General features: G+C 47.4%; 1 protein-coding gene across 4 annotated transcripts in view; it reads right to left on the bottom strand.

The window, feature by feature from the left end:
* Positions 1-5502, bottom strand: part of PAOX (polyamine oxidase) — a 572703-nt gene extending 567201 nt beyond the window's left edge. Inside the window, exons 1-2 of one of the 4 annotated variants that reach the window (XR_011268680.1) lie at positions 5181-5333; positions 3739-3913 (exon numbers count right to left, since the gene is read on the bottom strand). Coding sequence is in view for 3 of the 4 variants with exons in the window: in XM_069611145.1 (XP_069467246.1) it covers positions 3739-3904 (166 nt within the window). In the remaining variant the exon portion in view is untranslated. Of the gene's footprint in view, positions 1-3738; positions 3914-5149 lie in introns of all 4 variants that reach the window. The other 3 variants (XM_069611145.1, XM_069611143.1, XM_069611144.1) reach the window with 3 other exon arrangements.
* Between the last annotated feature and the right edge of the window lie 19865 nt (positions 5503-25367).

Genomic DNA, 25367 nt, shown 5'->3' on the forward strand with positions numbered 1-25367 from the left:
CTAGTTGCATACATCTGTGCAATTCGGGCTCAACCCATGAGTTGATCCCATACTCGCAAACTACAATATTCTGCCTAGTTTGCCCAGTTCTCTGCTTGCTACGCCAGCTACTGTGCGTAGTCTCCTACATTCTTTCCTCGTACGTAATGAATACATAAAGCAAACTAGATTTTCACACAAGTAGTGATCAATAGTTCCATCTAGTTGCTACATCTACCATACACTGTATGACCTCAATGTGCTTTATAATTATGATTGCATCATATATTAGCACCTTCAGGAGACAGCTGGCCAAGCTTTGTTCTTAGACGTTTTATCATATCTATTTGTGTCTGTTCATGCAGCTAACCCTTTACATTTTACAGACACTAATCCACGGCTCGCAGTCTTTTCGCCCACTCGCATAGTTAAGTAGATTTTATTAAGAGTGAGTACCATTTGCAAGGGATGTTTGAAATTTTTATTTAACATTTACTTTGTTTGCAGTAAATGTCAAAAAAGTTTCACTGTGCAAAGCTGGCCGCCGGGTGGCAGCATTGTGCCAACCATAAAGCGGGTTTGTACTAACAAGCCCTATTTTATAGATATCGCATTTAAATTTGTTGTCATCCATTGCTATGGGTTGAGTGCATTTCTCTTAGGTGTAATAGGTAAACTAAGTTACCCGACCTGCAGTTCTAGCTGATTTTAATGGCAGGTCCTAGCTGTTCTCACTTATGTCTTATTTCAGCTGTACGCAGAAAATGCTGTATTGTTGCTCTTTTCATGTAAACGGTACAAATAACTTCTGGCGACATTAACAAGATTAGTACAACATTGCTAATCAAATGGGTCTGTTTGCTAATCAATAACATTTGAATTGGCAAACTCTGGTAATTAATGTTTGAAAACTAATGTATGCCTTGCTTGGGCTGGCCACTATGGAGTGGGGCTTTGCAGACCCAGAACTAGCATTCAGTAATACATTGTACCATGTCTAGACACACTGGGCGAATAAGCCACCAAACTTCCAGGATTCCGAAGAAAATGTTTGAGCCCCTGATGTATTGATCATTATGCTGTGTACCAATTTATAATCCTCCAAATCTGCCTTGCAAACACAATCCAACTATCACCAAACACCATACATAACATGCCATCATTTCTTTCTCTAGAATTATGGTGTGCTTATTAGAACTTACATGCATCCATAGCCTGCTTTCCTATCTGCTTATCAGCTTGTTTACTCTTTTTTTCTCCTCCAGCAGACCAAGGTCTGTATTCCCCAGGAACAATAGGTCACGCTAGGGACGAGGCTGGATGCTCTGAAACTACCATGGTGCCGACTGTGCATTTTAAAAGCATGTTAACATAGCAAGAGGATTTTACAGGTGCTCTGAAACTAACTACTATGGTGGTGATTTAGTACAGTATAAAAAGCATATTAAAATAGCATGAGGATATTTTACACATTTGTGACCGTTTTTAGCTATAGTCAACATTTTTGTACATAAGTTAGAAAAATCAAAAAACATTTAATAGTGCTACTCTATTTTTTTTCGCTATAAACGATGACCGATTAAACATCCCAAAGAAATGTATTTATCGTATGTCATCAACACACAAGAAATGGCAAGAAAATAAATCTACCAAAACTGTAAAACTGAGTGAGCAGTGGTACTCTTTTTACAGTAAACTTTAAACAACCAATGACAAAGCCAACAGTTTGGATTTTTTGTGTTGGCATGGGAAAGACCAGAACATGAAATAAAAATTCCAACAGCTATAAAATGGTGTGATTGCATACGACAGCAGTGCCTGAAAAATGCCTATTTATATACACACACAAACAAAAAGGGTTAACTTTGTCAATGCTTCTTTTTAACACGTGTTCATTGCAAGGAACAATGCTGAAGGCACACTTGGTTGGACTTCACACTATACATTATGTATAGATCAGCATTTTTTTAGAAACACGAATTCTGTCTCCTTTATATATAAAAATGTGTGGTTGCCCCTGACTGTGTGAGAGAGGGAGTATTCTAAAAGGGGTACTGTGTGCTTTTAATAAGGTGGACACTTGGTTAACACATTTTCATTACACCACTAGCATATTTGCTACTGCAAGTAAGCCATTAACTATCAGAAGAGTCTTTAAAAGAAATAGTGGCAGGCCAAAGTATGATGTTACTGCTTGATAAAACTAGCTCCAAGAGATCCCAGTTGGAGGTGTTCGGGGTGGGGAAGGACAGGTAGTGGGTAGAACAGCCGTAGGGATTAACATGGCTATAAGCATTCAATGCGTGGGTAAATAACCAAATAAACAACCAACCAATACCCACAATCTGTGTGTCCCTCCTTTCACATCATGTCCCTCCCAACTATACTCCAACTGCAATAGTTTCTGCAAAAGAGCCGAACCTAAATAGGAGAGTGACGTACAGTGTTCAGTACTCTGCATGCATGGCAAATATGTTTTTTTCTCTCAATACCTTTTACCAGACTAGATCATATGTGCAGTAAAATGCCAAACATAACTTGCAAGGTCTCATAAGGATTCATTAATATTACAGTCCTTTTTCTCTTGTTCAACCATGGATTATTCCTCTGTGCCGGTCTTTTCCAATACGAGATATAATGTCTCAATGTTCATAGGAACCACCATTAGATTAATAATCTGCAAATAATTATCCGATTTAATGGCAAAGTAATCAGTGCTGATTTCAATTGCTGACCCGTGTTTCAACCATAAGGTCTTTCTGAAGGTGATAAATCCTCCCCTTGCGTTAAACTTATATCCTAATGGGTCTTGATTATTAGTTTGTTGCTACTGTACTTTGCAAGCTCCACTTCCCGGTACTCGTAATATTTTGAGTGAATAGGAGCTGCACACTTGTGGTTCCATTTTCATTAGATATTAATCTCACATTGAGAGAACGTTATACATCCTGGCTGTGCTAAATCGAAGTTGCAGCTTGCAAAGTACAGTATTATTTAATTTTAAGGCACTGATTACTACGACAAAAAAATAGCATAACTATTTTGGAGATTATTGATCTGATGGGGGTTCCTACGAACAATGAGAAATTATATCTCGTTATGGAAGAGACAGGAGCAGTAGCACTTAATCCATGGTTGACCATGATCTTTATCTGCGGCCGTGTATATGATATTTAGTCTGGAGATGCAGTAAATTTGTACATAGGGTACTGTAATTTCTTCATTTTATTTTGCCTCAGCATAAGGATGACCAGGAATATTCAAACTTTAGACCTAATATTCTTGACAGGTCTCTGCAATCCTCATATAAATAGATTGTTGGTTGTGAACAGCATTCAAGACAGTTGGTATTAGTTCTATAATCATTTTTCTATCCAGCAGCTAAACAATGAAGGGGATGTACAGCTAACGTGTCATTCTACATTACAGTGACTTTTGTTAGAAGTAAATTAGGATTTTCATGTCATTCACTTAGGGACTGTTGTGTTGGTTTTCCTCCCAACCTTTTTTGCTGCTGGATGTTGAAAGTATGGCATACAGCACCCCTGGTTTTGGATTACATGCATTAAAACAGCATCACCAATGGATTGAGTTTTGATTTGCTTTCTTAAAACACTCTTTATTTGGGTAGAGTAATAGGAAAGGTCTTCATAGCAGCTGTTCATAACTGTATGACTAGAAGAACCAGCTTTTTTGAGGCATTATGGTTCATTTGGTATTAAACTAATAATTATTGATATATGGTGTTAATAGTCTTACCGAAGTGCGTGCTCCAGATCCTGCCACCAGGTCGGTCGGTTGCCTCTAGGACCTTCACATTTCTTAAACTGTGCTTGTACAGGCGCTGTGCTGCTCCAATTCCAGAAATCCCACCCCCTATGATCAGGATAACGGGCTCTTCCCTTTCCTGGTGTGGCAGCTCCATGGAATTAGCCTGGAAGGGAGATTACAAGTGTAGGTTAGCAAACATGTTAACTCAGATCCTGACTGGGAACTTTGGCACTTACACCAGGGGAAGAGGTGGAATTAACACCAGGGGAAGAGGTGGAATTAACACCAAGGGGGCTGCAGCAGCCTTAGTTAGTGAATGGTGGAATCCACACTCACAGGCCGGTGGATCCCATACTGGTGGACAGTAGCATACTCACAAGGGTAAAGGAGGCCCAACGCCCCGTGGAAGATAGCACAGACAATGGGGAGAAGCACCCAATGGGGCTGGTGTATTAGAGAGTGGGCTGTGGCACCTAAAACCTAAGGATGATGCAAGGCACCCACACCAAGAGAAGTCACTGCAACCATACACAGTGGAGAACAGTGGTAGCTACACTGTGGCAGAGGTCAGGGAACAAGGTCTGTCCTTTAAAACTGAGCGATTGCCCAACAAAAACTGGAAATAGTACTGACCTCAGCAATCACTGGGCCGGCCACTGCAAGAGGTATTTTGGGTAGCAGAACGAGGATGCACATTATTTATCCATTGACTTCAATTTGAGTGAGTGGTATTTCAAGCCGGAAACAGTAAACAAAACAGTGAAATATCCCAGGTTTTAAGGAAAGAGGGGTATCAATCCTAAACACCCTAAAACTGCAGAGTAGTCTTGTGTGACCTCAATATCCGATCATGCTGCCAACATTATCCATTATTACGTTCGGGGAATATTAGTCTCGTCCTAGTTTCAATTTTGCGTTCTGCGACTAGCAGGCCTGGATTCACCCCTTATAAACCCAGGACTAAAAGTCTCTGAATGCAAAGTTAAAACTAGGACTGGGCTAGTATGAATGGAATGGATAATGTCGACATGGAAGAAATTGCATAGTCGTGGGAATATAAGCCCCTTACTAAGGTACCACCCATCCGCATCCATCACCAACATGGCTACAAGTCGAATGTCCTTGGGCCCCTTTAGCCTCTAACAACAGTGGCCTTCAAACTGCGGGCCTGTACCCGGTAGGGGCGATGTGTATGGGGCAGGAGGCTCTTTTAAAAGGTACATGGGTGACTGATTTTAACTGAAAACATAAGCATGTGCTGAAGCACCACCCACATAATTTTTTTGCCAACGGGTCTCCAAAAGTTTTGCAGCCACTACTCTAAACCATGTCCTAAACACTCTGCCTTAATAAACCGAGAACTGTCAGAATACCTCCCTACCCCAGTACCCAAACTTACTCTTAGACATCCGGCGACTACGACAACCTACCCTACTTCGATCCAGGGCCTGCAGTCCCCGAGCTCGTCTGTACGTCCTACTTTGCTTCTTAGTACGCTATCAGGTTGACCAGGGAAGTGTAAGGGATCTTTGGCCTCAGCGCTTTCCGCGTTTGTTAACCCCGCCCACAGACTCTCACCATGGGCTGGACTACAGCTGTACCCACCCCTTCTACTGGGTTACCTGCCTCGTCAGTCTCCCAGCTCGAGATCCGGCTCAGGAAACGATCTAACGGTTCCCGGGGGAGGGGCGGAGAGATCGCGAGTCACTTCCCGACAGCTGCAGCTCAGGTCTGATCGCTGCTCTGCTAGGCCCCGCCCAGATTCGTGTTTGCTCATTATTTTCGTATCTGCCTGTCATTCTTTCGGTTTCTTGCATTTCTGCTCCTTATTCCAACCCTATCCTTCTCTTACTTCCCCCTCTCTCAAATATGCTGCCACAGATAGCCCCCCCCAGCCCATATGTCGCCCCCAGTGGTTCATATGCCCCCCCCTTAGCTTTCTCCCCATCAATCTCTTTGGTCCTTCCATTCTTCCTCTTTCTTTCCTGTCATTATACCTCCTCTTTTCTACCACACTCGTCTCCTCTCTGCCAGCACCACCCACTTCTGCCCCCTCTCACGTTTTTTAACCTGCTTTATTCTTGTCTTCTTCTTCCCTGCTACCTCGTTCATCTCATCCGCACTCTTGTCCTGGCTTTTACTCACCAGTCATTTCAACTTGTTTTCCCTCGTTTCCTCTGTTCCACTTTTCTTTCGCCTTATCTTGCTACTTTCCTCCTCCTTTCAGCCGATCTCAACGCGACACCAGGAGGTGCGTGCTGAGTTACTTTTGTATGGTTACGTGTGAGTGGCCGTGTTAATAAAGGAGGCGAGCGATTTCCCGCTCGGCAGTTGCTACACCTCCAAGCTGTGCGTGCATTATTGCAGCCGGGAAGGGCCGGCTGCGTCATGGCCCAGTCGGGCCACCCTGCACGCAGGGCACCCTCAATACGGTGGGCCCGGGATCCCCGGTCCCATAACATCTAGCAACGAGGATGGGATCGCCGTGCACTGCTGCGGGCCTCCTGGTTCCGGCCTGGGGGAGCCTGTTCCTGCGTGACACAGCCTGCCGCTGCGGGACACTGGGAAAAAATAATAAATGACAGTTTCCGCCTGGGGGAACGGGGCGTGCTGGTGGGGCGCGGCTGCCAACGCACCCAGAAGGCAAAGCAGTCTCCCCAAGGCCCCGCCGGGGGAGCAAGGACATGGCCTGCCGCTGTGTGAATGAATGAGGCGTGGGGCCACAATGAAGTAGGTGCGCTCCTATGATATCCTCCTCATCGGCACACCTTCACCATCCTTTCCCCTCACTCTCTGGCCGGCTACCTTGGCCCTCCTCCAACCCCCACCTGCAAGGTTAAGAACCTCGGGGTCATCTTTGACTCCACACTTTCCTTCTTCGGCCACATCTCTGATGTCTCTAAAAAGTCAAACTTCCTACTGCACCTCCTCAGAGGTACTCTGCCTTTCCTCTCCTTCCCCCAGAAGCTCACTGTATCCCAAGCTCTGGTTCTCTCTTGGTTGGACTACTGTAACAGCCTCTTTCCAAATCTACCTGCCTCTACTCTCTGCCCTCTGCAACTAATCCAGAACAGGACTGCAGGACTTGTCCTTGGCTTCAAGCCCTGGGATCGTATCTCTCTAGCTCTGAAATCTCTCCATTGGCTCCCAGTGGATGCAAGGATTAAATTCAAAACCTTCTGCATTGCCCACAAGGCTTTCTGGGGCATGGGTCCTAAATATCTTCAGCTATCCCTCCGCAAATACCTCCCCTCTCGAGCTCTTTGCTCCTCTAACTCCCTCAGGGTCAGTCGTTTTTCAAAGAAACAAGCTGGGGTTAGATCTGTCTTCGGCTGGGGCCTCCCTCTGCAACAGCCTCCCCGCCTCTCTAAAACTTGAGGAGAACCATCTGCGGTTCCAGAAGTACCTCAATACCTTCCTCTTTGCTTCTGCCTCGCCCTCCTCTCCCCTGCTGATCGGTTCTCGCTTGGTAGCGTGCACCTGGCCACCCTCTGTCCTCTGGGCCAAAGTACCTGCTCACCCTGCCACCCTCCCGCACTGCCTCCGGGCCACTGCTTGCACTGGGGTCTGTATCTGTACCCATACAGCCCCCCCTTTTTTTCTTCCTGCACTTATCAGACCTACCCTGTCTGCTGCCTTAAACCCAGCACTTGCCACTTGCTGGCTGCACTAATACTGTTTCTTGCCTTTATTATTTATTTATTTTTATTAATCTGTTTCTCCTTTGCTCTGCACTTTCCACTTCTCCCCCTTTCCATGCACTTCCCCCTCGCACTTTCGCGTTCTCAATGTCACTGGGCTTAGTAAGATTGTTGTTTTGTTCTCCCCTGTTCCCCTCCCTTGCCTTGTCGCGCTCTGAAACTCTTGTGGACGAGAGCAATAGAAATAAAATATCAATTCAACAGAGGAAGAGACAAGCACCTGCAGTGGGAGTGAAGGAGCGGCTGTCGCAATGCAGCACCTCGCCGCAAGCATATAACTTCCCCGCCTGGGGCGGAGGAGAGAAGTAGCGAGGCCCACCGCAATAAGGAGATTTCCCACCATGGGAAGCAAGCAACGTGAACTCGGCCGAAGAAGAAAAAAAAATAACCTCCTGCCCAGGGGAAGAGCGCTGAAACACCCACCTGGGGACAGGGAGAGAAGCGGCCCCTGTTGCCGCAAAGGAAAAATAAATGAACATGAAGGAAAAAGAAATGAACATGCTTCCGTCTGGGGCGTGAGAGAGAGGCACGCCTACCCCTGAAAACCCCCCAAGAAAACCAGTGCAATACTCCCGCATGGGGAGGGAGTGACCAGCCTGCTTAACAAACATCTCCTGCCTGGGGGAGCGAATGATGCGGCTAGGGCATGCGCTGTGACAAAAAAAAACATAGTAAATTAGAGTGGCTGGTGCTCCATCAATGGAAAAATGCTCCTGCCTTGCGGAGAACAGGTGGCCAATGCTGCCACATAGACATTCTGTACTCCTGCCTGGGGAAGACGAGGTGGCCCATGCCACAACAGCTGGGACTCCTGCCTGGGGGAGAGCAAGCAGCTCTTTTGTAACTCCTGCCAGCGGGAGAACTGTCCGCCCAAGCTGCCACAAGGATGTTTGGTACTTCTGCCTGGGGGAGAACTGCCGGCCCATGCCACAACAGCACTATAGGCTCCTTGCTGGCGTGAAAGCTATGAAAGCTAGAGGAGCACCCTGCCCCATTGGACAATTGAAGTAGGCACTCCCATCGGGGGGAGAGTGGCACTGCCTCAAACAAGACATTCCTGTCGGGGGGGGGAAAGGGGAGAGTGATGCATTGCCTATAGGAGCTCCCGCCTGGAGCAGAGGCCTGGGAGAAGAAGTGTGGCTCAGCAATACCTGGCGCCACAGTGGCTTTTGCAGGAAGCCACCACTGTGACCCTGCCTATCCTTGCGGCCAACAGACCAGGAGCAGGCCATGCACTGGGGCATGTCACCAACACTCAACGGGCAAAGAAGGCACAGCAAGAACCATCGCTGCAGTGGTTGTACCCCAGACCCCATGACAGTGAAGGAACACTCCCACCTGGTAGGGAGTCAGCAGATGGCACGACATGCACTGCTGCCCATCCTGCAACCCATCATCACGGCAGTGATCTCGCGCCTGCAAGGGAGCAGCAGATGGCGCAACATGGACACTGCCCTTCCTGCACCCAAGCACCACAGATCCCTGCCACGATGCTGGCAGGACTGCGGCTCTCCCTGAGGAGAGAAGAATGGCGCAGCAACAACTGGCGCCGCCACGGCTTCCCGCAAGACACCACAGTGACTCTGCATATCCTTGCAGCCAATGGGCCAGGAGTGCATCACGCAGCGGGGTACGCCCCTGCTACCACCAACACCAGGGAGCGATGCAGCAGGCTCTGCCGCTGCTGTGGCCCTACACCAGATGCAAGCCAGAAAAAACTCCCACCTGTGAGGAGACCACAAGTGGACAACAACCTCAGCCAAGCCACAGCTCTCCCCAAAGAGAGTACTCGTGCGGCCAGGCAAAAGGCAAGCCAGAAATAACTCCTGACTGGGGGAGCCTGACCACAGTGTGTCCATTGCAGCCGCCATACCAACAGAAATTCAGTGTAACAAGCAGAGGGAAGAGCTGAGCACTGCGCATGCTCGGTAGCTGTACATGCATACTCAAGCAGAGGGAACTTCAACAGAAAAGGACTGCCGCCACAGCGGTAGCATGGAAGAACTCCTACATGAAGGGGAAACCTGGGTGTGGCTCTGCCCTCTGCTGTTCATGAAAAAGAAAGAAGTGCTCACAAAATAAGTCAGGATCATTGGGCAATTGGCTCCTTAGCCCGCGAGTTCAGCACAGGGCAAGGCGGTTCACTCGAGCAAAGTGCACACTCTGGCTTCAGTGGCACGAGGATACAGTTCTATTTTCACAGTTCAGGACCTTTTATGTCCAAGTCTCTTTGCTTCTTACAAGTCTCTTGACTCAGAGGGCCTGGTGCATACAAAAACAACACGCAAACGTTCTTTTCCTTTTACCAGTATTCAATGTGGGCGTTCGCCCTGGATCCCCCTCTTCCGGGCTCAGATCCCTTTCAACTATGTTCATATAATTTCTTCTCGGGTGATTCGCGATTCAACCCAGGTCCCACTCAGCCGGGCTCAGATCCCTTTCTCTTGATCAATTAGTCTCCCTTAGCCGGGTTTGGACCAATTTCAATGTACTTTAAACTATCAAAGACTTTCAAATGTGTATGGGATTTAGCAAGACCTGTTGCATGACCACTTCAATCTCAGTATTCATTTTTCTCACACTCAGCATCAAGTGGATACCTAACAGAGACCTTCAAATGGGCGCCCATGTGGCGGCGGACAACTCTGTGTATGATATCTTGAATTGCCTCCCAAAGTGCAATCACAAAGTTCCATTACTTTGTTGGTTCAATTATACTCTTGTCACTCCTTGTAAACGCCTCCCACACTGTTCTCTTTGTGCAATGTTGCCGCTTGCAACCTTGGTTCAAAACACAAGCTGGTTTTCTATCAGTCTCTCCGACTCACCGGCTGTCTTGCTTGTCTTCCTTGTGTCTGGATCCTTCTTCTCCTTCTGTCTCTTGTCCTTCTTTTCGTGCAAGTAGGTTCTGGCTCCCTCAGAGGCCACCTTGGCAGGATTAGTTACCTACTCTCGGAGGACTCTGAGGAGCCAAACCCCCAGACCAGGGAAAAAGCTGGCTAGCAACAAAAAACCCTGTTAGTAGAAATGTCAATCCAATACAGGTGTCTTTCTAGCTGATGAGGGCTTTGAGAATTATAGGTGGTAGATGCCTCCAAAGGATAAGAAGTCTGTGTTAAGTTGGGATAGCACCACTGAATGCTGAGAGATGAAGTCCTGAAGGATGTATTCAATGGAACTCAGTGTCCCAATGTGAGCACTTGTAGAATTCTTCCTGCGAATGTGGGAGGCTCACAAGCAGCCACCACTGGATAGAGTGTAGCAGGACAGAGTCAGAGAACAGAATTACGTTAAGTAGCCTGCACAAAAAGGATAGCAAGTATAGGAAACGATCGCCGTTCCGGGAAAACGAGACTGCAGCACCAGCAATCGAAAAGAGGCAGAGACAGCACCAGTAGCGGTGGCAGGGTGAGACACGAGGATGCGTAAAACAGCTACAGGAAAGCAGGTAAGGAAAGCAGAAGGCAGCGGTAAGAATCCACGCAAATGTTAAGAGACAGAAAAGATCACTAAGGAGAAAATGAGAGAAAGTAATACAAGGGAGTAGCGGCACAAGCAGAAAACAAGGGCTGGCAGGCTGCAAAGTTACGAAGCGAACAGAACCAAAGAGGGCTAAAGCAAGTAACAAAGAGTATCCAAGCGGAAGGCTAGGAGGGGAAACTGTGTAAAACATACAGAAGCACTTGTCCAAGAAGTGGACGGATACAACGTGCTGTTCCGGGGGGAGTGGCACAGAGATATACACACGTCAGCCATCTTGGTAGAAGACTAGACCGCATCCTCTGGTTCCAACAGGAATCCCTTAATGTTTCCAAGCATGCCACAGCTTCCAAGGGCGAAGCCTGACAAACTTCCACCCCCCGAAGATCCCTCATCCAGGTGATCCTCCTGCACTAGTCCACCCACAGGAACTGGATCCAAAAGAAATAGAAGTTTCCTAGCCACCTTGATGACAGATCCTCAGGGACTAGAGGGTGACACACCTTCAGGTTTCTCACAGGTTGCGCTGGGTTATCATTGGCCTGGAGAACCTCTGAACGTCAGAACAAAAAACAGAGGAAACCCCCAAATAAACACATCTAGCAGGGATGCCCCCAGGATGGGCCAAGCCTATGGGGTCCACTCTAAACACATGGTCAACACACAGACCACAGGCCAGGGAGGAGTGAGACAGAGCTCAATCTGCACGTCACGAGCCATCTGAAGCAGCTGTTAACACTGGGTGATGTAACTGCAAGGTAGCGAGACATTCCCTCGGGCTCGCGGAGGACGAGGGGAAGTGGACCTAAGCCAGCAAACTGCTCAAATGGCCATGAGGGCCTATCGGCAGTTGGTTATGGGAATGGGAAGCTGAACAAAGTTGCGTTTCTCGGAGGACCAATCAAACAGTACGTTTCTCTGTTTCTGGGAGGTGGCCAGCCTTCAGAGTATACACTACAAGGATTGCGAAGGCCAAGGTACTGTGTGAATGTCTCCCTTCCCACCAGAAGCAGGGTGTCTCGTGTTCTTTTTTCAATGGTGCTGACCAATGGCAGTATATTAAAGTTCCTGCGGTCAGCACAAATGTTATTTTACTAATTGCAAACTGTTCCTGTGACGGGTGAGAATCGATGTTGCGCCACATGGGGGGGCGATAAGTTGGGACACTGTTGATCTCTTAATTCCAATCAAGTTCTACTAACGTGTTAGCTCTAAGGATATGACGTAGCATACCCAATGAATTTCTTGGGAACGGCAGAAAATACAAACCTTCAAGCTGTAACTGTGTCTAATGCTTTGACCATTGTAATCAGAGTATGAAACAAATGCTTCCTGTACGTAAAGATGTCAGCTCTCATTAATCAGTTCATGTCCACTGTTCTGTTTGATTTGTGCTTGCCCAGCTGCAAAAAACACTGTTGCTTCTTTCCCGATGTGTGCTCCTTTTTGACTCTGATGTTTTATATGATGAGATCAGAGGACCCCTGTGTACATAGGTGTGAATTTTTGGTCCGTAGTTGTCATGTGCTGTTGTGTGAGGCTATGTGTGGTTTGTTTCGTTGTTGTGATGTAGTAAAGTGTATGCAGTTTGTTGTGCTGTAGAGGTATGGCTTTGTCTTGTTTAGAGTTAGAGAGGGGTAAGCAGAGGGATTCGTTTTTTAGTGAGGTCGGTTAGTGGTGGTGCTTTATCGTACCCCCTCAGTTATGGCCACCTGTGGCACATGTCCCTGCCAGTGTCTTGCATTGTGGTGTGCTAGGGGGTCTCCCTCTTATATTCTGTGCAGAGTTGTGGGTTGTTATCTGGGCTATTTAGTGGTGATGCCTCCTGCACCCCCTGAACCCTGTGTTCAGACTAATGGATATCTACACCGCTTTGTCCCCAGGCATATTCTGGTGTGTAGCTACCATCACATCCCCGAGCCCCCTGTGGGGAGGTCTTCCCTGTGCTCTTGAGCTCCCTGGGCCCTGTGGTTTATCTGATCAGTCGCCACTCTTTCCCCTTCAATCCTAATGCCCTCTGTGATTCTACTTAGGCCGTTCCTATCCCTGTCATGATTCCTGCCCCTCATGTCCTCAGCCCTCCAAGATGTCAGGCTGGAGCCAGGCCACGATCACCTACATGGCCCTCAAGGGCCTCTCCATCCCTCCAAAGACCCACTTGGAGTCAGACTTGGCGCTGGTGGCACCAGACTCATTCACTCCCATAGGATAACATTGGGGATTGGACTTGTAGTGCATTGATGGGAACAAGATGGATGCCCCCACATATTTCGGTTCCCAGAACTGCATGTGCAGTCTAGTCTTTTGGGTGTGGTTCAGCCCAGAGACACCTGGGATACCCAGAGACTATTTAAGCCACGCCCAGGCTGAGAAACATGCTTTGTATTTTCTGCACCTGCAGTGTGACACTCACTGTGTTCGGATCGGTCTCCAGTAGGCCTGCAGCTTTCTTCTGCACTCAGCTCCTGCAAGAACAAGAACACCGTTAGGAACAGCCTTACCTTGAAGTGCTTCTGCCCATCATTCATCGCTTCTTCTGTTCTGCGGGCATCTTCGGCGGTGTCATTCCCATCCCGGCACGCCACTTCCTAAGGAAAAGGGAAAAGAACAGAAAAAGGTATTAGTAAGCATTCAGCAAATCTTCGCTTATTTTTAAAGACTGTACGAGCTTCAAAAGCTTACCTGAATCCCAGCCGCTCTGGGGGAACTCTGTCTCCGGAATTTCTCATCCATCTGCAAGAGGGAAAAGACACTACAGGTTAGCGTGGAAACATCTAGAGGCGCTGCATACCACGCTTACCGCATTTCTTCTTCATAACCGGCATCCACGCTGAAAACGTCGCGGCACCTAAAAGACACAGAAAAATAACTCAGTTCAATACAAATACGAAAGGGTCGCATCGCGCTCTCACTCACCTTCAGCGCTACTCATCTCAGCAGCGCATCGCCATCCCCGGATGACGGCCATCATCTAAGGAAGGAAAGGAACTAAGTTAGAGAACTGTTCAAAAGACTCATTATACTTACCTGTCGGACTCTTGCCAGTGAAGTAACTAGACAGCAAGAGCCCGCATCAATCAACGCGCCCCTGCGCTGAAAGCAGGACGGAGAACACACTTTCCAAGAAAACAAGGTGAGCTGGGGATCAAAGGGAAGGGTTGGACACCGGGGAAGAAGGGGTTCAAGCACACAGAGACAATAGGGAGTTAAACTCTACCGATCCTGTGTTTCAGGCCCAGTCTCCAGCAGGGCCATCTTAAGTTTTTTTGGGACCCTGGGCATGGACATCTTTGGGGCCCCCCTCAATCAAACCAAAGGAATTAAGTCATCCAGTATATCTGGTGGCACCCCCCTCAACCCCCACCGTGAGCAAAACCCCGCCTAGCAGCATTCAAAATAAGCATGTTTGCTCCCTTTAAGTCCCCTTAACCTCTTTATTATTGCTCTAATCAGATTGATAAACAAGTAGCATTTGAAGGCCAACATTAGCAATCAACAAGAGGTTACTTCTGTTCTAGTACAGAAACAGGATACTTTTTATCAATAGCATCCGGGAAGGTATGCAGCCTGTAGTATAAATGCAGGACTGTATTTAAATGGTACGTGTAACCCAGAATAGGCAGATAACTCAATTTAGCTGCCTCAGAGAATGCAAAAGTGCTCAAGCATGGATAGAGTAGACCAATTGTAAGGAAGGAGAAAGCTACACATACCATAGCATGGATAGTGGAATCAGATTAGAAGCTACCGGGAAGGTGCCTCTATCCAGACAGACTGAGAATAGATGTGGGACATGGTTTGCAAATAGCGTTGCCATTAGAGATCAAGGGCACAAGTGCCTGTGTTGTGCAGTATATCAATGCTCACTATTATACTGGAAGCAACCCTATAGCCAGTGAAACCATGAGTGAGGCTTTTATGAAGATCATACCCTCAAAAGGAAATCACACTGAGGGGCTGACAATTTTGAAAGATTTAGGGACTGGCAACACTGAGAGGTTAGGCAATACAAGATTAAATGAGATGCCCAGGATCACATATTGCTTAAGGGGTAAAGCTGGGATTTGTGCAATTTCTGCATTTGAACACTTTCTTTTCCAGCTCTTACCATGTACTAAAACAATCTCATTTTACAAAACTGACTTTCAAAGTACACAAATCACATTTCCAAACCTGACAATTATTAAAACCAAAATATGACGGAAGGGTTTTACGCAAAATGGGAATGATTCTAGCTACATTCTATCCATCATCAAGGGAAGTATATAAGTACCAGCATCCAATCGATGTGATGTAACAGAATTAATCTAGGTATGTCTTTTGTACTTTTAAGCTTTAAATACTTCCAAAACAATGGCTTGTGAAATTGTCATTCATAAACGTGCAGAAAAACCTTTGACTTTTATACAAAAAGCAAAAAGTTGTTTTTGTCAAACAAACAGACCTTAAAATATGGTTGCCCAATGTCTACACCATCTGGTCTGCTCTCTCCTGTCTACCACCCCTTCCACTCAAATGGCCTACATAAGAAGAAATATCAAGTAATGAGCTAAACGATGCCACCAGCATGCAAGAAGGCAAACCACACAGAAGACAGCACAGTAATAGTAATGCAAGATATATATGATTTGACCAGGATCACTGTATCGTCTGCTGGAAAAGCCAGGATACAAGCATGAACACTTTGGTTCCACAGTCTTTTATTCAGCTTTTGGACTAATCGTTTATGCTCATCTTTACAGGGGATTGCCTAGGTTTTAGAACGCCCCATCTGAACAAACCAATTTGTAGACCTTCACCATACGAATGACATGTAAGTTTTTATAGCAACCCATACCTGGTGCAGGAACATTGCTGATAATAGCACCTCTATGCTGCAAAACCAAGTACATATGCAGGTAGGTTTCTAAACTTCAGACATAGGAAAGGTTCAGCCAGCCTTGCTGCAATGTGTTTTTCTATTCTTTCATATGAACACACATCTCTGCAATGCGTGCTTAACACACTGAGCTGACGTCTGAACCATTGTGGCACTCAATTTATCAATATGGATTTCATCTTTGGCTATTTCACATGATCAACACAATTCCCACCAGAAGGAAAGAATGTTACAGAAGTTGTGCAGTACGGAACACACAAACTATGTATTCAACAGTCAACACAGAAAGCATTACATGATTAATTGATCGAGGCAGAATGTACTTGTCAAAACAGACAGACAATAGGTTTAGCGCCTCAGGAGCATGCCATAAAATCTCCTGGCGTGTGCTATTTAAGTCTGGTGAACAATGGAATCTTACTTTAGATCAGGCAGCCTTGTGGGGGCCCCCTCCAAGGTGGGGGCCGTGGGCAAGTGCCCCTTTTGCCCTCCCATAAAGACGTCTCTGGTCTCCAGTCGAGTAGACTCCAGGGAAGGGTTTGAGGTCAGAACAGGCTGAATGACGTCCCCGTGGATACCAGGTGAGCGTTACAGAACACAAAGCCTCACATCAAAATCCACCTGGGCGTCATGGAAACGTCAGAAACCGACCAGTTAGCACACATGTTGGGGCACCTACGTTCCGAAGTACATGCAGCCAGGCAGGAGACCAACACCCTGAGGAGAGAGCTGATAGCAGCCAAAGAGTGCACTGATGATTTAAGCCGGCAACTTCTCCAGTCACAAGCAGGGCATGCACCATTGCCGGGAAGCGTGCCCTCGATGCCAGCACCATCAGCCAATCCTGTTCAGATAACCCTTCCTGGGTGTCACGTCTCGGCTAAATTGGAAACTGCCTTGGCGATTGTCTGAGCGCTATCCGGCACGTAAAACTCCTTGAAACTACAACTCCCACAACTCTTGCTATTATAGTCACGTGACATACACGCATGACGTTGCTGTGTTTTCATTTGTTGGGAACTACATTTAACTCCCATCTATCCGGAGATTGAGTGCTCCTAAACTGCTGTTAGTTACGAGCTCTGTTCCCGGATACCCGTTTGAATCCTTGACTACCTGGCGCTTGAATCAAGTTATTGTCTTTGCCTTGTCCTTGTCTGCCTCCTGACGCCTGCCTCCTTCGATTGTTCCCCTTGGATTATATGAACCTGGCTTACCCATTATTGACCTCCCACTTCTAAATCCTTAAGTTTTGGTGACCCGATAACCCGAACATTTCCATAAGGGAAATAGCGTGAGGTGAACGCTCGCTTCCCTGATCTTTTCATTTCTTTCCTTGCCCACTCCTGTTGCTTTGAACCTTTTTGGACGCTCTGCTGTTTACACTTTGGATTGCTTTGAACCTTTTTTTGGGACGCTCTGCTGTTTACACTTTGGATTGCCTTGAACCTTTTTTGGGACGCTCTGCTGTTTACACTTTGGATTGCCTTGAACCTTTTCTGGGACGCTCTGCTGTTTACACTTTGGATTGCCTTGAACCTTTTTTGGGACGCTCTGCTGCTTTCACCGTGGTGTTCCTAGGATACGGGCACACCTTCCCTTCACCCTTCATCCTCCTTGTTTTCTGCTTTTCGATACTAGTAGGTTACTGGTATATAGTTCCTACGGAGCAGGTAAGAGTGGGTAATTGTGGGCGGTGTTGGCTGTTTATTCTCCGGCACAACTTGGCTGCATTTCCTGAACAACTGTATTGTTCTTTGTCCCTCTAGCTCTGACGATTCTGCTCCGGCCTTTTCACTCAAGCCCCCGGCCTGCCAGGTGTATTGATCCCTGTAGGCTGAGCTCTTGGGAGGGAAGTCTTTGGCACATCACCATAAAGACCCAAGGTTCCTTGAGCGAACGGAACTTCCCTAGGGGAAGGATTATCTGCAACGACCAGAAAAACAACCTCTGAGTTGTGACAGATTTAGGAGCCTTACAATAACGCCTATTGGTTATGGAGGCTGCATCAGACCCGATGGCAGCTCTCATGCAGGCTTTTTCTGTCTTGTGTACCGATATGGCAACCGCCCATGTGACCTTACATCAACGCATGGATGTATTACAGAGCTTCGTGCAGCCATTACCCCATGATGAGGAATTCGGTGATGCCGCTGCAGCAACACCTCCTCCTGTATCCCCCCCAGCTCCAGCTCCGGTTGTCCTTCCTGGGCCCTTTCCTTTGGCCCCACCCGAACGCTTTTTGGGGGATCCCAAGGCGTATCGGACTTTCGTGAATCAATGCCGCCTTCACTTTCTTTGTCGTCCCTTGGCGTTCCCAGACGATACCACTAAGGCGGCCTTCGTTCTCTCCTATCTAGGTGGCACTGCCGCAGCATGGGCTAATCCTTTGCTGGAAGCTAATGATCCGGCTCTTTATGATTTCGATATGCTAATTCAATCCATGAACAGCGTTTTCGATATGCGATATAAAGCACAAACCTCGGATTTGGAATTTTTGGCTATTAATCAAGGCAAGACGGATCTCTTGACCTACCTGGCTCGTTTCAACCAGTTGGCGGCTGAGACCACGTGGCCAGAACAGAAGAAAGCGGCTGTTTTCTACAAAGGTTTGTCGGATGATCTAAAAGATGCCTTATCAGTGGTGCCCGCCCTTCCACCTGGTTTTCCCGAGTTACTCGACCTGGTTCTTCAAGTTGATGCTCGGATTCGGCAAAGACGGGGCGAACGTCGGTATCCTGATATTCGTACCTCTTCCCGATCAGATGGCACTACTCCTGTTTCTCAAGGCGAAGCCGAACCCATGCAAATTGGGGCCGTCAGGGGTCCATTGTCCAAGGCTGAACGAGAGAAACGGGTACTGAATAACCTATGTTTCTATTGTGGCCAGTCAGGACACTATATTCGGTTATGTCCTAAAAGACCCGCCAAACCGGCGGGAAACGCCAGGACTCGTCCGTAAACCGGGCCTTTAGGATGAGTCAAATGTACCCGGGCTCGGATGAGTGTTTTCCGTCTTCACATGTGTATCTTACTATGTGTTTCAAGGCCCCTGGCATCAAATCTTTTTCCAAGCCTGTAATGATAGACTCAGGGGCTAGTGGGAATTATATGGATTCTAGGTTGGCCGAACATTACGGACTACCCATAATCCCCAAAGTACGACCTGAGGACATACATGCTGTAGACGGTTCCCGTTTGATATCCGGACAAGTTACGGAGCAAACGACTTCACTACAAATGTCCACCTTACAAGGTCATTCAGAATCTATCACATTTGACCTTATTACGGCCCCCCAGTTCGGTATGATTTTGGGTCTATCTTGGCTGCAAACCCATAATCCTGTAATCGATTGGGTTGAACAAACCGTGCGGTTCTCTTCCTCTTTTTCATACAGAAATGCCTTGGGTCTCACGAGGCAGCAGTCTTCTCTCCTTGCCTGGCCCTGGTGACTAGTGTTCCTTCCATCAGTGCCTTATCCTCTATCCCGGTCCCTGTACTTCCATTGGAATACCGAGAGTACTCGGATGTGTTCGATAAAGGCTTGTCAGAAAAACTGCCTCCACACAGAGACTATGACTGCCCCATTGATCTCATACCTGGGGCAGTCATCCCACACAGTCGTATCTACTCACTTACTCAAAAGGAAGAAGAACACCTGCGAGACTATGTGGACAATGCTTTGCGCTTGGGACACATACGTCCATCCCGTTCACCAGCGGCCTCCCCGATATTCTTCGTACCTAAGAAGGAAGGGGATTTACGCCCATGTGTGGATTATCGTGCCCTCAATAATGTCACGATAAAAAATCAGTATCCACTGCCACTTATCACGGAGCTCCTTGATAAAATGACCTCCTCTACCGTCTTCACTAAGTTGGACTTACGGGGAGCATACAACTTGGTGAGAATGCGTAAGAGGGATGAATGGAAAACCGCATTCAAGACGAAATTCGGGCTTTATGAATATTGTGTAATGCCCTTCGGACTTTGCAATGCCCCAGCGACGTTCCAACACTTTGTTAATGATATTGTCATGATCTCTGCTTCCAAAAGATCAGGACTTGCCCGACTCCCTTGGAAGCAGACCCATAACCCCGGTTCCGAGTGCCAGCCAGTCCCAATTGGGACCTTTTGGACCCTGTCCTGGCGCCAGTGGCACCAGGCTCATAAAGATGCCCAGTCCCAGCGCTGGAAGCGCCGGGCTCATAATGCTTGGGTGGACTTACCTGCAGCAGACCATGCTGCTTACTTACCTGCCAGTTGAACCCCTGATCCTCTTCTGTTTGGGACTACTTTTCCTGTTGGGTGGGGCAGGAGCCACTCCCTAGGTTCAGAACACTGGAACTCTTCTGGAAAGCAGGAACTCTTTTCTTACCTAGGCGTGGCTGTGGAAGGAGAAACCTAAGCACTACAGGAGGCTATTTAAACCGCACCCGATGGATGAATCTTGCTTTGCGTTATTCTGCATTCTCTGCAGCAGAACGCTCATCGTGTCTTCTGCTTCTGATCCTGGGCCTAAGGGAACAAAGGCTTACCATCCTGGAATCCAGTCTTCAGCAGCACCTGTAAAGACAAAGAAAGAACAGGTTAGCACTACGGTCTTCAGTGGCAGCGCATCTCTTACCTGGTCCATCGGCTATCACCAACGCCTCGCGCTGCATTCCGGCATCTGAAAGACAAAGGCTTACCTACTCTTCGCATGCTCCGGAGGTCTTCGCACTGCATTCCGGCATCTGAAAGACAAAAGCTTACCAGCTCTTCGCACGCTCCGGAGGCCTTCGGCGCTGCATCCCGCATCTGAAAGACAAAAGAAGGTGCGTTTAAAGACATTGGGCAACTTTATTACTCACGTGCCATTACTCCTTCCCACGCCGAATCCAGTGGGTATTCCAGCACCCTTCAGCTTCTCTAAAGCTCCGAACTTGTACCTGCAAGATAAAAGGGACAATTAGTGCGCATCGTGAAGCAGGCTACAAGCGCTTACTTACGTGCTTCCAGGCGCTTCTATTCCTCACGCGGGTTCGATCCTCAACTCTCATCAGCCCGCCATCCGCCATCGCCGGAACCCTGCAAAACAAGAGATATCATTACAAAAGACTTTTAAGACATTTGAAGTGCCCAGAACTTACCGTTCGTGCAGTTAACGACGGACAGCAGTCCTCTGAGGTCAAGAGGCCTGCACCCTTATCCAGTGAAGAAACTGGTTACGGCACCCTGCCCCGAGGCAGATGGAGAGCTCGGCGTTCACTTACCTAAGGTGAGGGTGTTAACCTTTGGGGTTCTACAGGAGAAGAGAAAGGGAAGAGGAGAGCGGCACCCAATAACCCCAGTTCATTAATCCCATATTTTTTATCTGCAGACATCTTACTCTTCAAGTCAGACATACAGTGCACAGAGGTCCTTCCCAAAGAGCCAACCGTGTGTTACACATCACCTTTGAAGATACGGCATTCACCCAGTCAAGACCGGCGCCTCTGCGGGAATCAGGTGAGCGTTACAGATCGCAAAGCCTATCGCAAAACTCCCACCCAGGCGCTATGGAAACCTCGGATACCGACCAGCTAGCCCAGTTACTTGGGGAACTAAGAGCAGAAGTGCATGCAGCCCGTCAGGAAACGAATGCTCTAAGAAGGGAACTGATTATTTCCAAGGAGCGAACAGACGATCTCGCTAGACAATTGCTACAGTCACAAGCCGGACAAACTCCGTTACCCGCATCAGGGGCAAATCTTCCTTCAACATCCTCTACGAACCCAGTGCAGATCAACCTACCTGGGAATGTACCTCTGGCTCCGCCCGAACGATTTTCTGGTGACCCAAAGAGGTTTGCAGTATTTATTAATCAGTGCCGGTTGCACCTCTTATGCCGGCCAGCAGCCTTTCCAACTGATCAAGCTAAGGTAGCTTTCGTGCTTTCGTACCTTAGTGGCAATGCGGCAGACTGGTTGATCCCTCTAGTTAATCAAGATGATCCGGTTCTCCATGATTTTCAAGCTTTTCAGCTCAGTATGGAAAAACTGTTTGCAAGACATTCACAGGGGCAGGCCTTGGACAATGAGCTCCTTTCATTGCGACAGGGTAATCAAGACCTTTTGGCTTATATTGCGTCTTTCAACAGACTGATAGTGGAAACTCGATGGCCTGAGGACAAAAGGATTATGCTGTTTTATAGAGGTCTACGTGGAGAGCTCAAAGATGTGTTAGCCCAAGTAGTGAATCCCCCGCAAGACTGTTCGGACTATATTGACTTAGTCGTTCAAATTGACCACAGACTGCAGAACAGGAAGGCCAATCGTTCCAAGTTTGATGCTCGAGTATTTTCCAAACCACCAACTCCTACCAAAGAAGTAGACTCCGGGGAACCCATGCAAATAGGGGGCCTGAAAGGACCACTAACACAAAAGGAGCGGGAAAGGAGAAAACAGCTGCAATTATGCCTCTATTGCGGAAACTCGGGGCACTTTCTTCGAGACTGTCCGGTGAAACCAGCCAAGAAGGCAGTAGGAGCTGCAGTTACCAGGGTCACAAACTCTGAGCAGGGAAACGCCCTCGCCCGACAAGAATAGAGGTCCTCTTGCCGAGCGTTAAAACCAGTTCCGTGACCTCGCATTTCGTGATACCTATGGTCCTCATTAGCCCTGAACATCCGGATCGATTACATGCGATTGAAGCTTATGTCGACAGCGGTGCCATCGGCAATTATGTGGATCATGAAATGGTTTTGAGGATGAATCTGACTCTTTGTCCAAAGGCTGTAAAGGACGTCATTACTACGGTGGATAGTACGGAGATAGCCTCCGAACCAGTAACGCATACCACCCAAGAAGTGACGCTAGTAAGTCAAGATGGACACCATGAGAAGATCGTGTTCGATGTGATCAAGGCCCCTCAGTTCCAGATTATTCTAGGAATTCCTTGGTTAGAGAAGCACAATCCTCAGATCGATTGGCGAGCAAGAAGGGTTCAGTTTCCAGAATGTGTCTCTACTTGTCACCCTCGACCTGGTGTTGCACTGGCAGCAATTTCCTCGGAGGCTCCCCAGTTACCTCCTGAATACCTAGAATTCCAAGATGTTTTCCGGAAGGATCAGGCTAACTCTCTACCTCCTCATAGGTCTTATGACTGCCAGATAGACCTGATACCTGGATCTACTCCTCCTTGTAGTAGAATTTATGCCCTCACCGATCCTGAGAATCTTCACCTCCGACAATACCTGGATCAATACCTAGCGAATGGGTTTATCCGTCCTTCCAAGTCCCCTGCTTCCTCAGCTTTGTTCTTCGTTCCAAAAAAAGAAGGGGACCTTAGAACTTGTATAGATTATCACGCCCTGAACCAGATCACCGTTAAGAATAGATATCCGTTACCTTTGATCCCTGAACTCCTGGACCAAGTCAGAAAAGCATGCATATATACAAAGCTGGATCTGAGAGGAGCCTACCACTTGGTACGAGTAAAAGAGGGCGATGAATGGAAGACGGCCTTCCGCACCAAGTATGGGCTATTTGAATATCAGGTCATGCCCTTCGGACTTTGCAATGCCCCGGCCGCCTTTCAATATTTTATGAACGATGTCCTCAGAGAGCTCATAGATGTGTGTGTTGTTGTTTACATTGACGACATCCTCGTTTATTCTTCATCGGAAACTGAACATCGGAAACACGTGAAAATGGTCCTCGAGAGATTGCGTCAACACAAACTTTTCGCTAAGTTGGAAAAATGTGTTTTCAACGTGACTGAAGTTGAATTCTTGGGATTCATATTATCACCTAGCGGAGTGCGTATGGATTCAAAGAAGGTCGATGCAATTCTCAAATGGCCATCGCCATCCTCCGTAAAAGGTGTTCAAAGCATGTTAGGCTTCGCTAACTTTTACCGCAGGTTTATCCCCGAATTCTCTCGAATAGTCCAGCCCATCACCGCCTTGTTAAAGAAAAACAAACGTTTTGAATGGTCTACCGAGGCGGAACAAGCTTTCCAGAATTTGAAGACTAGATTTATCTCTGCACCGATCTTAAAACATCCTCGCCCAGAACTCCCCTACATCGTTGAAACTGATGCTTCGAGCCTTGCCATGGGGGCAGTTCTATCACAAAAGGATCCAGTAACCAATCAGTTGCATCCCGTGGCATTTTGGTCCCGCAAATTCTCGCCTCCTGAAATCAATTACACTATTACTGATAAGGAACTTCTAGCTATCAAGTCCGCCTTTAAGGCTTGGCGGCATTATCTTCTGGGGGCCCGACACACCGTTACTGTGATTACAGATCACCGAAACCTGCAATATTTGAAAACCGCAAAAGCTCAATCCTCTAGGCAACTCCGTTGGGCACTATTCTTTGCCGAGTTTGACTTCATAATTACCTATCGACCTGGTACAAAAAACGGTAAAGCTGATGCCCTTTCTCGGATGGGAGTGGAAGAACATTTGATCAATCCTAAACCTGTACCTATCATTCCCGAACAAAGAATTCTAGGTGTAATCGCCACACAATCCATAGAGGAAGTTAAGGATAAAGCCAGGCTACTAGTAACTCCAGCAGACATACAGAATTGGCATCTGCAGGGAAAGGACTTTACGGTGAAGGACAACCTATTATATTTCCAAGAACGGTTATACCTGCCCAGCACAGATTTACAGAAAAAGGTAATCTCCTGTTATCACGATTCTTTAATGGAAGGACATCCCGGTATGACCAAGACCTCGGAAAAGATCAAGCGCTACTTCTGGTGGCCGTCTTGGAAAAAAGATATCAGAGACTTTATAATGTCCTGTGGAGTATGCGCCCAAAACAAGAGTCAAAAGGAAAAACCAGCCGGCCTCTTACGCCCTATTGACATCCCGCCTCGCCCTTGGCATACGCTTTCTATGGACTTCATCACCGATCTACCTCCATGCTCCGGATACAATACGATCCTAGTAATCGTGGACCTATTCTCCAAGATGGCGCATTTCATTCCACTCAAAGGCTTACCAACAGCAGCAACTCTGGCCCGAGAATTTCTCGAAAACATCGTCCGACTGCACGGTTTTCCTTCAGTTCTAATTTCGGATCGAGGTAGTCAATTTATTTCTCATTTTTGGCGAAGTTGCTGTCGGTCGGCTCAAATTGATGTGAGACTTTCGACCAGCCACCACCCTCAAACCAACGGACAAACCGAGAGGACCAATCAAACTCTGGAACAGTATTTGCGCTGCATGCTACAACAAACTGAAAAAACTTGGAAAGATATCCTTTGGATAGCCGAATATGCCTACAATAACTCTGTCCACTCGGGAACTGGGAAGACCCCGTTTTTTCTTTTATACGGTAGTCACCCTCGAACCTCGGAGTTGGATCCACTCCAAGATCTTGGAACACCAGCAGTAGACCACCTGCATTCTACAATCACCCAAGCCTTTAAGGAAGCCGTTTCTCACCTTCAAAGGGCTAAAGAACAATACAAGAAAGGAGCAGACCAACATCGGAAGGAAGCCCCCCAATATCAAGTAGGAGATCAAGTCTGGTTATCCACCAAATATCTACCTCTAAAAGGACCACGCACATTCAAC

This window comes from Ambystoma mexicanum, chromosome 8 (assembly GCF_040938575.1).
Source record: "Ambystoma mexicanum isolate Mex_15411 chromosome 8, UKY_AmexF1_1, whole genome shotgun sequence".
NCBI lineage: Eukaryota > Metazoa > Chordata > Amphibia > Caudata > Ambystomatidae > Ambystoma > Ambystoma mexicanum.